The following is a 15,754-nucleotide window of genomic DNA, read 5'->3' as shown; positions in this document are numbered from 1 at the left end:
TGTGATAAAATATTAGATCCAAGTTAACATTTGAATGTCATTGATTGGATTTGGATATAATCAAACACAGTGTAACATTTAGCTCAGTCTAAAAACTAAGATAATTAGTTTAATTTTTTTTAAAAAGGACTAAAAATCTAACCACATAATGGTCCATAGAGAAACTGATAAATGTATTTTTGCCATTTTAGGTCAAACTCCTGAAATGTGTACACACACCTGGAATTTACAGTATATGTTCAAAGCTTTACTGATTTATATTTTATCTTATTTCCTATTTTTCTATATTTAGGCTTTATTTATGTAAGAAAAGTATTATGAGAATTTTGGAAGTTACTTAATTCAGAATTATCTTATTTTAAGTTTCTCTATGATATAAAATATAGTGGATGTTGAGGAAAATTATGGTTAAAGCACCCATGTGTAAGATTTAAGTACAATCTAGCGGTGTAGTTGCATATTGCAACCGTTACCTCTCAACTTCCAAGCGTGGGGAAGAAACTACAATGACAGCGAAAGATGTGCAAGGCCCTGTTTAGAGTCAGTGTTTGGTTTGTCTGGGTTACTGTAGAAACATAAACACATACAACTGTTCATCAAGTGTACACATACATAAACAATATATTATTCTGCCACTCCTTAGAGAGGAGAGAGAGAGAGTGATCCACACTAACACTAAATTATATATTCTGGAAAGATGGAGGAGGTGTGAAAAGAGCAATGCACATTCTTCAGCCAAACAATTTATTATAGCACAGTTCTTCCAAATATCCACAATCACAAAGCAATCTTGTTCAACATTTTAGCCCTGCCTCTGCTTGTGTCTCGGATTTGTCTTGCAGAACACAAACAAATGCCCCCTCCGCCTGACAAAGAAACAGTCTTTGCATCGCTTCTTCAGGGCAGACTTGGTTTTCATCCCCGCAGAGGGCTGGACGCAGGGAAGAAGCTGACACTGTCCCAACAGAGATGGTCCACACTGAGCGGAGGAGCCGGACGAGGGGGGCTGAATCGAGCTGAATCTGGCTGATGAGAGGAGCAGTGTGCGAGGAGCTGTCGCCAGGGTGCAGAGACATCTGTAAGCACGAGCTGCTGGTGAGGAGAAGGTCAGATTTAACCGGCTCATCTGGGCCACTTGGCGAGTCAGGGAAGTAGCCAGGTGCTTCAAGAGGAGAGGTGCCATGGTGGCAATGGCTGCAGAGGGGGAATCAGAATCAGAAATCAGAATCAGAGATACTTTATGAATCCCCGCAGGGAAATAGTTTTTGTTACAGCACCTCCCAAACGGCAAGTCAGACAGTAAGCAATAGCAAGAAAACCTTAACACCTATACCTATACGATATCCTATTTTAACACTATATACACATGTATAAATAACAGTTAAATAAAACCAGTGACAGTAAAATAAAAGCTAAGTAACAGTGAACTATGCAATATGTAAATCTAAAACCCTATAAAGAATTTAGTCTTTGAGAGACTGTACAGAGAATAGAGAGAGAGAGAGAGAGAGAGAGAGAGAGAGAGAGAGAGAGAGAGAGAGAGAGACACACACACACAATATGGCATATTTTTATGACATAAGACTATATTTTTAGTCTGGTTACTCATCATGTTGTGACTTAAACATTGCACCTTTATTCAGGCCTACATCTATTTATCTGATTAGATATACTTTATGCATCCCACCACAGGGAAATGTACTTGTTACAGCAGCAGAGGAAATACGTAGTAGCATACACTACAGAATTAGAAAAAAAAGTAGAAAAGGCAAAAAAAAAAACAAACACACACAATAAAACAGACAGAAAAATCTATAACCTACACAATAAACACAAGTACTGAGGATAAAAGTGGCATGATATATAAAAAGAGTATTGTAATGTAAAGTGACCATAGTGTAAGAAATATTGCAAAGAAAGTGACCATGATACAAATAATAATATTATTGCAAGAGTAGTGACCATAATATAAATAATGTTACAAAAGTAAGTGACCCTGATACACATAATAATATTTTTGCAAGAGTAGTGACCATAATATAAATAATATTACAAAAGTAAGTGACCATCTATCTATCTATCTATCTATCTATCTATCTATCTATCTATCTATCGTCCCTTTCCAAGTTCCTAAAATATTGTACAACTTAATAACAGATTTTGTTGGAGCCTTTTGTAAAAGTATATATACAGTACACATGTAAATACATGTCACTGTGGTGCAGCTGTGCAGCATGCCAAGGAGACGAGCATGTCACAGTTGACCTGCGAGCTTCAACACCAGATATATATAACAAACGGCCGACATATTATCCACCGACAAGACACAGTCGTATCACAGAATGTAGACAAACCTTTAAGGATGTTTAAAACAGGAGATGTGTGTCCCTGAAGCTTTGAATCAACACGACACAACACGACCGCTGTGCTGCTCTTCATGAGAGACAGGATACAATTGCTTCCGGTTTAGTTCAGCTTTAGTTATTGATGCCCTCAGTTTAGACTGTCAGCTAGTTTCCCTCTTTGGACAAATATTGCCGAACAGCCATACACGTACTTGTTATATGTTATAATATATATCGCGAAATAAATAAAAGTCCAAACTGTAAATCATGTTAAGGAGCAATGTATTGTTTAGAAGTAATTTGAGCCTGAGAGGCAAAACTCGGGGCTTTCAACAATTCATATGAGAGTGTGTCCCTTGCAAGGCACCTTGGGAAATGGTGATGGGAAGTTCGGTTCTTTTTAGTGAGTCGGATCATTTGACTCGGCACACAAAGAAGAGCCGATTCTTTCGGCTCCCAAATGGCTCTTCGTTTTATTACTTATACCTTTTGTAATGCACACAAATTTAGCGCTGTTTTGACTTGATGATTTAAATTATTCAACACATCCTTTCTATGTATTCAACAGTTTAAAAAAATGCATTTTTTTAATATCAATAAACTGCGTTAGCCAATTGTTTTCATTGTATTTACAGACCGTTTTAAACTTCCTAAAATATTGTACAAATAGTAACATTTTGATGGAGCCTTGCATGTGCCTTTTGTAAAAGCTTATACACATGTAAATACATACATGCCACTGTGGTACAGCTGTGCAGCATGCCAAGGAGACGAGCATGTCACAGTTGTCACAGTTGCATTTACAGACCGTTGTAAACTCTCTGAAACCATCCCAATGAATGAGCTAACTTAATTGTAGAGCCGCTCTGCTACACAAAGCAGATAGAAAAACCTATAAATAAAAAGCAAAGCAAAAAAAAAGGACAGCTAGTCACACTGCGTGCATGGAGCACCGGTAGCGCACTGTATTACTTTATAAAACGCACACAATAAATAAATAAAAATAAAAATAAGCGCCTCACGGACGTGAGCCGGCTCCCATCGTTCACTTAAAAGAGTCGGCTCTTTGAACCGGCTCGTCCATGACTGACACATCACCATCGGGAGAGAGCAGGCTGTTGTAAACATGGCGGCCGCAGTTGGTAGACTCCTGTCCTTCAGTAAAAATGCTAAGGTGCTCGTCTCACCTTTGAGGCTGTCTGCTGTACCTGCTCACCGTTACAGCGTAGAGGTGTCCGGCACCGGGGAGGCCATCACTCACACCGGGCAGGTATGTTGAGGAGTGATTGAGTCTGTTTTAATATGACTGGGTCAACGTTAGCCTAGCCTTGTGTAACCTGTAGATCCATTATCGGACATTCCTAATGTTTCATGTCAACATATATTTTTGTTTGCAGGGTCAGCTGATGAATTTGCTAGAAGAGCCAGTAAAATACAGTCACCATGCCTTTTTATAACGGTAGTGTTTTATTCCCCTCTCAGGTCTTTGATGCAGATGATCCCAGGAGAGCCAGATTCATTGGCAGACAGAAAGAGGTAAGAGGTAATAAAAACTAAATAAAGCTCAGGTAAATGCAGCAGATCAACTCTGAGCAAATCCAGGTTTGTTGTAGTATAACATTACAAATATTAAACAATTAGATTGCCTCACTGTTTGTTAATCCTCACAATAACATGCTCTTGTATTGTATCGTACAAAATGTTTCCCGGCACAATTAATAGATTTTAAAACACACAGAGGATAAACTTTATTATCAAGACATTCCCTGTGCTCAGCCTCACTGTGTTTAATGTGGGACAGCATGATGGCACTGTGTACTCTGGCTTCCTCCCACACAAAGACATGCACTTAATAGTGACTCTAAATTTGTCATGCATGTCAATATGGATGTGGATAGCCCTGTGATGAGCTGGCGACTTGTCCAGTGTGTACCCTGCCTTTTGCTCTCCAGCCCTGATGCAACCCCGATGAGATTAAGCAGTTACAGAAAATGGATGGATGTTGTCTACAGTTTGTTAAAACATTGCTACTTACTTCTTTCCCACATGAAACCCCATTTTAACTTGGCGGATAATGACATAATTCACATTGCTTGTGTCAAGGTGAATAAGAACTTTGCCATCAATTTGGTGGCAGAGGAGCCAGTGACCGACGTTGAGGCCAGAGTCGTGTCCTGTGATGGAGGTGGAGGAGCCCTGGGCCACCCCAAAGTCTACATCAACCTGGTAAGAACCAGATTTAGTGTGAAATCGTTTGAAGGCGACTGTTTATCACAGTCCAACCAGCCGTTTGTCATTTTGGTCGGTATATACTGTTAAGCAGCAGCCAATACTGCGGCTTAATGTGGCACTGCTCCTTTAGGTTTACCTGGATTTATGTAATTCGTACACTTGTGATTGGAGGACCAAATGCATGAATAATTATGTAATACCTGGGTCACCTTGAGGGTAGTTATGTTCTTGCTTTAATAGTCAAGTTGTATCATTTAATTTTCATTCTGTAATGTATTTCTGTAATATCTTCTATAGCTGCATATTCCTATAATCACCTTTAACAGCAGATTATACAAACATCCCAAAGTACGGATACTAACTGTGTCATCTTCTGTCTCTTTCTTCAGGATAAAGACACAAAAGTGGGCACATGTGGCTACTGTGGATTACAGTTCAAGCAGAAGCATCATCACTGAAACATTTCCTCTGTCTTTGCTTCTCTGTATAAATCGCCATATTGGTTAATAAATTATATGTTGTCTGTCCGCCTTTGTTGTCACTCTATTCTTCTTAACAAAATCAATGTTGTGACACATCAGTTGTCTATAACTACATAGCACTGTATGTGCGTAATGTGTTCACAATTAAGGGACTGCGTGATTGTTTTTGTGACATTTCATGTCCCCGTTTTTTATGGGACTGCTGGTGTAATTCTAGGATAGTGGTTTGGTTTTCCGGTTGCAATTCCCTGTTGTGACAGACAGATGTCAGCAGTGCCCTGCAGATACGCTTAGTCTGGCACTGCAAAGACAGTGAAAGGCTGTTACGCTTCAATCGCACAAACCAAACCTATGTGTGTTTAGAAACGACACTTAGTTTCTACGTAATATAGATTTAACTGTAAAAAGACAGCTGATCAAAGTTGTACTGCACCTTCATTGTTTTCTGCGTGAGGGATTTCTTTCTTTCCTGCATCTTTGAATACATGAATGCCTGATTTCTTGCGATTGCAGTGCTTTGAACTTTCATCAATATGCAGGCAAAATATGGCTCGTCTTTACTGTTTACTGTAAGGACCACTGAGGAAAAACCCTGTGCGTTCCTCGTGAATCGGTCCCACACAATCTGCGCTATAGTCTCGCTCTGCCAAGCCTGGAAGACATCAGGAGGGAGTCAGCCTGATAAGACACAGTAGCGCGGAACAATACATGTTTGAAGAAGATCATATATATATTTCATCAGGCTTATTCTCCATAGACCTCTGCATGCCAAATTGGCCTGCACTTGGCTCAGGCTCCAGACAGCACTAGCCGGTTCTGTCCCCAGTGATGCAGCCAGTGGAACTGCATTTTCCACACCATAGAGCTCAGGTTGGGAAGAGTAGTCAGGCTGATATAATTGGCCCTGGTGGCTCCTGGAAGTGAGGCTTATGCTGTAGTTAACCTCATCTATAGTCAGACCACTTTGGATGATTGAAGGGGAGAGAGGTGTATTGTTAAAATGAGGCAGGCGAGCCGGGTCAGTGTCAGAGAGCTGACTGGTTGGTCTTGCGGTTGGTAAGTCTGAGTGGTTCAGAGGTGGTGGTTGGTTGAGTTGGAGGCATTGCCGCGGGCAAAATCTTCAGATGAAACTGAGCATGTGAATTGTGCTGAATTAAACAGTGGGGTGTTTTTGTGCTGGATTTAACCGAACTGTTTAATTATTCAGCGCTCTTAAATGCATCGGCCGACATAGTAAAGTATTCTTTAACATCAAATATGTCAAGTAACTCCAGATTATAAAGATGGACTCCACCAATTTGCAGACGGACTCATTCATGAGTTCAACCTGAAACTGTCAAATCATCAGAGGGTCTATGGCTACACCCAGTTATCTTTCTTTCTGCATAATATTAGATAATAATTGCAAATGCAACTCTAAAGCATAATGTGACCTGTGCCGTTGGGTCAGACCATTCAGGCAAAAATAATCTCAAATGAGACTGTAATCATATCGAAAACCTCCTCACTACTGAGCTGCGCAATAGATAATGGAGTTAAATGCCACTGAATTCCTTAACACAGCGCCCCTCCACAACAATCACTCAGTCTACACAAAACATCCTCTTCGTCGCTGTAATTGCCCTATTAAAATATTTCTCCTTGAAGATGTGTCATATTACAGACCCTCAGGCTCATTATGGAGCTCCCTGCAGCCAATTATCTGAACCTCCATGTCTAGAAGCCACTGTGACCAAAAGGAGCTCATAGGCAGATCTGGGAGCAGCTCATCCTCCTCAAATCCGTACTTACTGTATGAGAGGCAAAACAGAAAGCTGACCTTTGGTCATTGTCTCGGGGCGACTCCACTCAGCTCCACTTTAGAGTCAGGTGACAGAGCTTCTGACCTTTACCATGGAAATAATGACTTGTTCTTGTGCCAGGAGCTCAGAGGGCTACCACAGGGAGCGAGACACCTCTGGCGACATGTGACAGTTTTTGGAGGGAGAGAGTTTGCACTCAGCACTTTGATAGCCCCGGAAACCAAAGTGTGTGTGACAAGACGCAAGAGACTTAGAACTGTGTCTATATGTATGCCAGGGTATGTGTGTGTCTATGTGTGTGTGTGTGTGTGTGTGTTAGAGTATGTGACAGAGACACAGACAGTGTTGAAAGGAAATAGGTGTCAGACTGAGGGTGCAGAGAGGAGTAATTTGAAGTTGTCAATACTTCCTGTGCAGACATTCCTTCTGAAATTTTAAAGGTAGAAGTGATTTAGAAAAAGGGTCAGAGAGTTCAGACTGAACAATATGAACAATTAAAAACAGGCTTACTTTGCTGCGTGGGAAAAAAAAATGTCCTTTGACTATCAGGCCTGTGTCAATTCTCCCAAAAGGCCAAATAACTCCAGACAAGTAAACAGTGGCTCTAACATTCCCCGACCTGTACAGCAACACACTGAGGCTTAATCACATTATATGGCCCAGGGAGCAGGCCTTCGTGTCAGACTGGCTGTTGAGTGGCTCACTTGTGTGTCGAGAGCAGACCGAGGTGAGGTGAGACGAGTAGAGGGAAGGAGGGGAGGGCGAAGAGACGGGGCCGGGGCAAGGGGGTGGGGAGGAATATGGAGGAGAGGGAATGAGAATGAGATTTGGGGTTAGAGAGGGAGACGAGCAAGAAGAGAAGATGCGTGATGGCTGCTGGAGTAAGGGGGGGGAAAGTGTGAGAGGTGAATAAGGGGGGTAAGACAGACAATGGAGGGTAACTCTTAACTGAAAAAAATGTCACATCTGTCATATTTCCAATTTCTGACAGCATCACAATTCTACCTGTTTAATATAATTTTAAAAATTCTCTAAGAGGACGTATATGGAGCTCATTATAGTGTAATTTAATACGTTAACAGTCAAAAGCAGGTTGTGCTTGAATTTTAAAAACATCCACTTTAATTTTTTAGCATTTGTCAGTCACTAATAAAGAGCGATAGATGTGTAATTTAGCCGACCAACAGAGAATTATCAACCATCCCTCCAGTTCCCCCGAGATAAACATATCTTATGGCAACCTTCACCACTGTTTTGGTTCAGCCTCACCATTCTCATAGTGTTGTTTCATGCTGCATTAGGCAGAATCTCTAATAACTAACCAGCACCACTAAACAGCAGACAGAGAAATGTTAGTAACTAACTGATGAATACAGTGGAGCAAAAACTGAACTAACAGCAGAGGGAATATTAAACCTGGATTTACAAGGTTAACAGAATCGTGGCTTCAAATGAATGATTGCTCCATGTCTGCTGGATGTGCTAACAAGTTCACTGTATCATCTTTTTACATCTGAAAACAAGTGACCATCGACATTTTCTTTTTCCTTTTTTTGTATCAAAGATTTAATGCTCAACACCGAATTACGTTCTATAAACTTTTGCAGTTTTCCTCACACTCTGCGCCCAAGAGACATCTCATGTTTCAAACAGCTGATGGTGAGAATAAGTCTCACCTTATATCTCTTAACCCCACTCAGCACTCGGTCAACCTCTTATCTGCCTGCCAGTCTATATCCACCGCCGCTTCTTTTCAAGTCAAATCCACGTCAATTTTTTTCGAAAGGAAACAAAATTGTATAATTTCTTGATATTAAATTTAGATGTTTAAAAAAAAGGAAAAGTTGGAGCAAAAATATAAAAAATATATTTGCCGACCAACCACAGTGAAATCCTGTCGGACAGCGAGTGGAAGAAAGAAAAAGTTTACAAAAATAAGGAGTCAGATGTCATTATTTATCATCTTAAATCTTACTTATTTATGAGGCAGAAACAGAAAGAAATTCTCGGTTGAATTCATCCTGAATTATTTAATCTGAAATGGTTAATTCCATACAAAGCCCAGGCCGATCCCTCCTCTGTTCTGATAAATACTTTATCACTCTTCCTAAATTGAAAAACAGGAGGAGGAAAAAGATGGGGGTGAAAAACAATAACTTCTCACTGTTTCTTGTTGTGCTTTGTTTAAAAAAGTGTTGGATTAAAATGTTTTCCGTGCCAACTTTAATAATTGAAGTTGATGGACATGTATTTTTCATGAAACATTTAGGCCTAATAACAGCAGTTATTCTCTGTTTATTTCAATGATGTTTCTTATTATTGGTTGTATGAAAAAGTCACCGAAGTGGATAAAGATGTGACACTTGCTTAAAATTACTTAAGAGGTTTTATGAAGCATTTTGTGCGTTGTGGATTTTCTTGCAGTCCCAGGCTGACAAAGTCAAAAGCCGCCTAATGAAAAGGGACGCATCGCTGATTGCAGCTATATCTGGAGCCGAAGTGGAAGTGGCATCGATTTAACAATTTAGCAGCACCCTCCTCTGTGTGTTTCCATTAGTCACGGCTGAATACCACCCACTTCCCCCCTTACACTCCCTCAAAACACATGCACACAAACACACACACACACACACATAAACACGCACACACGCATATCCAAAGCTACGGAGGTATATTCCACGATTCGTGAAAAGAATTCACAACATCTCAACTGATACCAGTGGTTTCAGCGCAGTGGACGGCTAATGCAAGGGCACACTCAGAGAACTTTGCCATGCTGCAGAATACACCTTTTATTTTTGTGACTCAGTGCATGTGCAGGCTATAGTGCAAGTGTACAATATTGTATATTTTTCATGTGTGTGAACTGTACAACCTTGCTGCAGGATCGTGTGTGGTGACACTGTTTGCTCTAAGACATTTAACCATCAACGGGGCCCATAATAGTTTGCAAGTTGGAAGAGGGTTAGGGCCTGTCCAAAGGCTAAATTAGGATCAAATATTGGTAGTTGACCATTTGCTAATCCCCTACCCCAAACACAATTGTACAATCATCAAATCAATCATCAAAACAATAATCAAAGCTTAGTAACTGTAACTGGGCTGTCAAACTTTCTCTCTATATGTTGAAGCAATGGGACTATAGTTTAAAATGTTTAGAGGGCAGTAGCATTTTTTTCTGCTTTTACAAAGCCAAAAATTCAATAGCAAAAGTTTAATTAATAACTTCTGTGTGTGTGTCAGCTATAAAGTAAGCTGCAGTCATTCGCATGAACAGGTAACTTGCTTACTGACAGCAACCAAACAGTACTTTGAAAGCCAAGCCAACAAAATCATTAGCTAGCATTAACTACCTTCTTTGTGGGGTTACAAAGTTTACTCTCCAGCAAACCGAGCCAACATTACGTGAGATAGCGTTGTATTTGACAGATGCATTTGTTGGTCATAAAACCTTGCATGCCTCCTACAAGGATATGCTGACTTTTTACCTGGTACATGAAGCTTTAGCCCGAATCAGTTAATGCAATATCATGTAGCCAACATACGCATATTTAAAACCCCTTTTACATGGTCCAGCTTTTTTTTAAATTAAACTCATTGAGACAACATTAGCTTAATTAGCAAGCTAGCGAGAGATTATAAAATCTGCCACCAACAGTTGTCTTCAGACAACAAATTGAACGGTTGTGGGCCACAAGTAAGAAGCCTGCTTTTGTCTACCTGTCTGGATTGAAGATTGCAAATCTGCCACCGCTGTCTTTAATAACTGCATTTGTGCTGTACGAGAATGGAAAGCTTGAGAAGCGTAGCCACAGTCAATGAGAAGGGCTGGTGCTTAGCGAACGGTCAATTGGTCAAGTCACAACAATAAAATATAGACGTTTTGTTTAAGTCCAGCAGTCCTTGAAATATTCCGTTGATGACGTGTTGGTTGGACTACAAAGATGACGTAGACCTAACAAGTTCAAAGGATTGTCCAGGTGTTCTGCTGTCTATCACGGCATCATTTATGCCTTTCCACGCCTCGGCTGATTTGGGCTGTTGGAAAGGAGGACCATGGAAAACTCCGTCCACCCATTCTCTGAGCGTGGCGACTGGTGATTCCTGTTGCCTGTCTGCCTTGGTTAGCGCCATATTTGATGGATACCCTGAAGAGGAGGACCCGGTCGATGACAGCATACATGGAGGGTATTCTGGCTGCAAGCTGGCATCCAAAGACACAGCAGTGTGAGCGATGGACCAAATTTTCGGCTTGGCATCTGTACTTCGCAGGTCTGGATTAGGATAGAAGGCGTTGTTTTGCTGTTGGACCGGTGTGAGTTTGGGGCAGTCCGGGGACAATCTCTCTTTTCCGTGCAGTGGCTCTGGGTTGTGTAAGAGATGCCCATGTGAGAGGTCTGTGTTTGGGTTTGGGTCATTGTTTTCAGAAAGGAACTGTGGTTTTGGTTCGCAATCAGAACCATCGGACTCTAGCAGATCGAAGTCCTCAAGATCACTCTGAAGGTCTGCACATTGTTGATCTACAATAATAAATGATACAGATAACAATAAGTCTTTGTATGCTGATCAAACTTCAAGCAAACCTTGAAACATGCAAAATGTGCTGACAGATTGATTTAGGTTCTGCTTACCAGGAAGGTCTTTGTCATTTTTAAGTGGCTTCTCAGCTTCGTCGCTGTCATCATCACAGCCTCGGTCATCAGAGCTTTTACAAGCCCGTGGCGACCACGTCACCTTGTTCTCCTTCTTCAGCCTCCTGCGTGCATTTGCAAACCAAGTAGAAACCTAAGGGAGGGAAAGAATCGAGGTTAGAAAACAACATGAAATCATATGAACAGTAGTCCGTAAGTATTCAGGGGTAAAGGAAGGAAGGAAAGAAGGAAAAACAAAGTACATTTCAAGAAATAGCCATCTGAATGCATAAATCTATAATATTTTGTAATAACTGACCTGTGTAAGTGTCATTCTAGTGATGATAGCAAGCATTATCTTCTCTCCCTTTGTGGGGTAGGGGTTCTTCTGGTGTTCCTGTAACCAAGCTTTCAGAGTGCTGGTGGTCTCTCGGGTGGCATTTTTACGACGGGACGCGCCGTCAGAGCAGGAATACCTGAGGCAAATGGTGACAATCGGAAATCATATTCACCACACCAAAAATAAATGAAAGACATTTGCTATAAAGAAAGACCTCCCTCATTTTTAAGTAACTATTGATTTTAAATCATATATTAATGGTGTCTTAAGAGAGAGACCATACCATAAAATACAAAAAGAAAAATCCACACACGTAGTCTTGTACCAGTTCCAGACTCTAAGTAAGGATATAATAGAGTGAAGTACTTATGTTATGATCCCAAGACATAAAAGAATATGAGGTCTCGACAAACTTGCTATAAATATCTTTCTTCTGGCAGAGAAGGACATCTGATGTACAGCTTTGAAATGAGAAAATGTGGTTTGATTTAAGGGAAATGAAAGCATATGGTCAATATGCAGACTTTGACTTACCCATATCTGTCATAGGGATATTGTCCAAATGTATATTCATAGGGATAGTAGGCAGGAGTCTGAGATGTTCCCACATGCACAGATGCGACTCCATCTTTGGGATCTAGAGCCCCCTGAAAATAATTCCATGTATATAAATATACAATCTCATAAATAATATTCCAAAATGTTGTCACAGGAATGCACTTTTAAAAAATGACTTTAGCATGCATGCACATATGCTTGTAGAAAAAGTGCAATAACAAGGTTACTAGTTCTTTTTCAGCCTTCTCGTCTATACCAAAATAAGTGCAAAAATTAAGTAAGTCAAATATGAAACTCACTCTTGAATAGAGAGCAGTGGCGTCGCTGGTGCAGGTGTTATAGTAACCTTGGCTCTTTGGGTAAGGGCCGCTGTAAACTCCAATGCCGGTGCCAGAGGTGAGCTGGTGGTTCGGGGAGCGCAGCACCGAGTGTGACGGAGGAGTTCCAGTGTCCAGACAACCGGCCAGAGAGCTGGAGGTCATCAGAAACTTTGGCACGAAGATTGAAAAAAAAAAATCATATTTGTCCCATTACATTAGCAGTGAAAAATATTTTCAAAAATATATTAAAAGGTGTTTTTCAAATACCCGAAATAAGTTTTTTTTTAAAAAGTATTAAGTTCTTTATACTGCAAATAAATTCTAGTTTTTTTTTCTTTATATAAGTGAAAAACGTTTTGTGAAAACTGCTTTCAGTTATTTCTAGAAAAAAAGTTGAACATGCCCTGAAAACAAATAGTGAGCTACTCCCTAATGTCACATTTTCTGAAGACAGCAAGTTACACGTTCTTATATATTTTGTGTAGTAGACCCAAATTCTTGTACAATAACTGTTAGCACAAATAATTCCAACACATGCAAAAGATATTGACTGTACCTGTGGTGTGGTGGAGTAGGAGTATCCCAGCGGAGAGTAAGCCATGGCTCAAATGAGATCAAAGACACAGAAGCAGGAGCGCAGACCCGAGGCGACATCCAACAGCATCCGTGCCAAGGGATAGACTTTTGCCTCTGACACGAGTTCAGAGCTACTTCTCCAGTCAACTTTTTCCGTTTTTAAAATGTTGCTACCATCTACAACCTTATCCAAATGGGGTCAAGCAGACATTTACGCACCACTTTCATTTTACGCACCACGAAAACAGCCTTTAAAAGTAACTTCTTTGCTTCCCTTGCAGTTCCGCCTCATTCACCTAGCTGCCGCAGCTTCTACAGTGTCCCTGCTATCTTACAATCCAAAGCGAGTGTGTGTGTATGTGTGTGTAAGTGTGTGTGTGTGATCAAACCATGCATTTCCCTCTGATGCGCTCTTTGGTTTTAAGGCGCGTCTGTCTGACGTCAGCCCGGACTCTCTCTGTGTGTGTGTAGCCTGGTGTTCATATCAAGATGAAGAAACTCACCTAATTAATTCCCTCCCAGTTTTCTATCAGCTCTTATCCAGAAGAACAGCTCCACGCAAGCGCAAGTGCAACCCCCCCTCCCCAACAGTCCCCAGGCGTAATGAGAATGTGATCAATTCTCCTTTCCAAACAAACACACATTCAGCTGTATACATACACACACACACAACCCTACAGACACACATACTCACACTGCGCTATGGCCAGAGGGGGGATCAGGAACGTGATGCCTTGACACCACATTGACACAAGATGATTGATGACTACAACCTGATATTAGCATAATCGTTTTGCCCTGTAGTTTAGATAACTTGTCACCACGGAGAAATCTCCCTGTCATCCACATATTCATGAGTGGGGAAATTTCAGGTCTCCTCCAAGCAAATTAATCAAAGAATAAACACTCTGTGCATTCCCTTGAGTAAGCACCTTTACCAACTGAATGGCTTGTCATGTTTTTAATAACAAAGTCTTAAGCCGTCCTGCTGAAGTGGAAACATTTCTCTAATTTCTTCTCAATCCACTTTCTAGATCTTCATTCAGCTTTTTATGAGTAGGAGAGGATGAAGACTGTGGCAAGTGTATAAGGGATTGGGGAAATGTTAGAGGAGTTTGCGGTGTTAAAAATAATTGGATACATTTGTGCAAAAATGGCAAAAAAGGTAAAGAAATTTAGGGGTAGAGTGAAAAGAATCAGAGAGGAAAGGAATTAGGGACTGTGTGGAAATTATTGGCAGGTTAGTGTCATTTTGTTCTAATCCCAGATTCATTATACTCCATTTGAGGTTTATTTTAAAAAATCAAATTGATCAAATAGTTGCATCACAACCTGTCTGTCACTTTGTGCTGAAGAAATGTCTCCAGCCTGCAGTCCAAACCCTGCCTCCTAGAAATTATGTTCATATAGGACTAAATAGTTTCCCAATTCCACTACAGAGATAATCATAATAGCTGTCTCGAATATGTTCATAGGTCCTTTTCCATGTTGAACTACCATGTTTCTACAATAGCCCTGAATGAACAAACTAAACACTGACTCTTGATAGGAAGTTTTGTGTTTTAAGGCATAGCTTCTTGTACTTGCTATTAATAGCAAACACAATCCGGCTGGCCTCACATTACAAAAATGTATTTACTGTTGCAAGTTTAATGTATATAAAAGTCATTTCTAGAAGATAGAGTTACAGATTGAGTGGAGGTTGCAATGCAATATAACATAACGTCCATCCGCAGCCAGCGCTCCCAACTTTTCATTTGATTAGCAGCTTTGTTATGTTTTCCATACATTTATTATTATGATTTGGAATGAGCATATTCTGTTTTTTCTAGGTGAAGGGGATGGGTACAAAGACAATGTTCTTTCTTTTTTAATATATAAAATTAGGCCTAAGAATCATCACCATTATCATTTTTATGCTGTCCCTCATCAGAGGAAACGCAGAGCCGAATGAAAATGGTTATGGAAAGAAAGAAAAAATAAGTGACAAAAGGAGAGTCAGGTAAAAAACTTTAGAAAATCCAACATGAAGAAAGAATGTGGAAAGGAGGCAAAGCCTAAGAAGCAAACTTGGGGAGCAGAAGAAATCGTTAATAGTCAGGGGATCTGAAATGGAGCGAGGGGATGTGGAGGGGTAAAAGGACAAAATATTCCCAGTGCACCCAGAGTAGGACTAGAACAACAGAGCTGCATCACCAGAAAGCATCTCGGGCCCCACCGGGGAGAAAGCATCTGTGTACCAGCGCTTGATTGACATTCCATTTGTCCCGTGAAAGGTGCTCATATACTGAACACGGACTAACTGTCTTTCCCTCATCTGTGCTCAAAGCTTGGAAATGAAGTTATCTCCCCACGCAAAACACATGTCACTCACAGAGAATGGCAATTTGTTTAGCCACTGACAATGAACATGACTGTTTAATCTTCGTTTCGTATAGTTTATGTGGAAAATAACTTGTGAGGTATAG

General features: G+C 40.6%; 3 protein-coding genes across 3 annotated transcripts; 1 reads left to right on the top strand and 2 right to left on the bottom strand.

Moving 5' to 3' along the window:
• Window positions 1-730: 730 nt before the first annotated feature.
• mrpl36 (mitochondrial ribosomal protein L36) lies at window positions 731-2,630 on the bottom strand. The gene is made up of 2 exons (XM_027287046.1): window positions 2,355-2,630; window positions 731-1,194 (listed from the first exon to the last, which is right to left on the bottom strand). The coding sequence occupies exons 1-2, from the start codon at window positions 2,437-2,439 to the stop codon at window positions 803-805; spliced, it is 477 nt and encodes a 158-aa protein (XP_027142847.1). The 5' UTR covers window positions 2,440-2,630; the 3' UTR covers window positions 731-802.
• A 789-nt stretch (window positions 2,631-3,419) lies between these two features.
• ndufs6 (NADH:ubiquinone oxidoreductase subunit S6) lies at window positions 3,420-5,104 on the top strand. Its single transcript, XM_027287053.1, has 4 exons — window positions 3,420-3,615; window positions 3,828-3,881; window positions 4,449-4,571; window positions 4,967-5,104. The coding sequence occupies exons 1-4, from the start codon at window positions 3,472-3,474 to the stop codon at window positions 5,033-5,035; spliced, it is 390 nt and encodes a 129-aa protein (XP_027142854.1). The 5' UTR covers window positions 3,420-3,471; the 3' UTR covers window positions 5,036-5,104.
• A 4,567-nt stretch (window positions 5,105-9,671) lies between these two features.
• irx4b (iroquois homeobox 4b) lies at window positions 9,672-13,861 on the bottom strand. Its single transcript, XM_027287164.1, has 6 exons — window positions 13,267-13,861; window positions 12,690-12,878; window positions 12,367-12,479; window positions 11,812-11,968; window positions 11,493-11,646; window positions 9,672-11,381 (listed from the first exon to the last, which is right to left on the bottom strand). Exons 1-6 carry the CDS (start codon window positions 13,309-13,311, stop codon window positions 10,798-10,800), a joined length of 1,242 nt encoding a protein of 413 aa, XP_027142965.1. The 5' UTR covers window positions 13,312-13,861; the 3' UTR covers window positions 9,672-10,797.
• Between the last annotated feature and the right edge of the window lie 1,893 nt (window positions 13,862-15,754).

The sequence above is a fragment of the Larimichthys crocea genome, chromosome XIII, assembly GCF_000972845.2.
Source record: "Larimichthys crocea isolate SSNF chromosome XIII, L_crocea_2.0, whole genome shotgun sequence".
NCBI lineage: Eukaryota > Metazoa > Chordata > Actinopteri > Sciaenidae > Larimichthys > Larimichthys crocea.
This window is presented reverse-complemented; position numbering and strand designations above follow the sequence as displayed.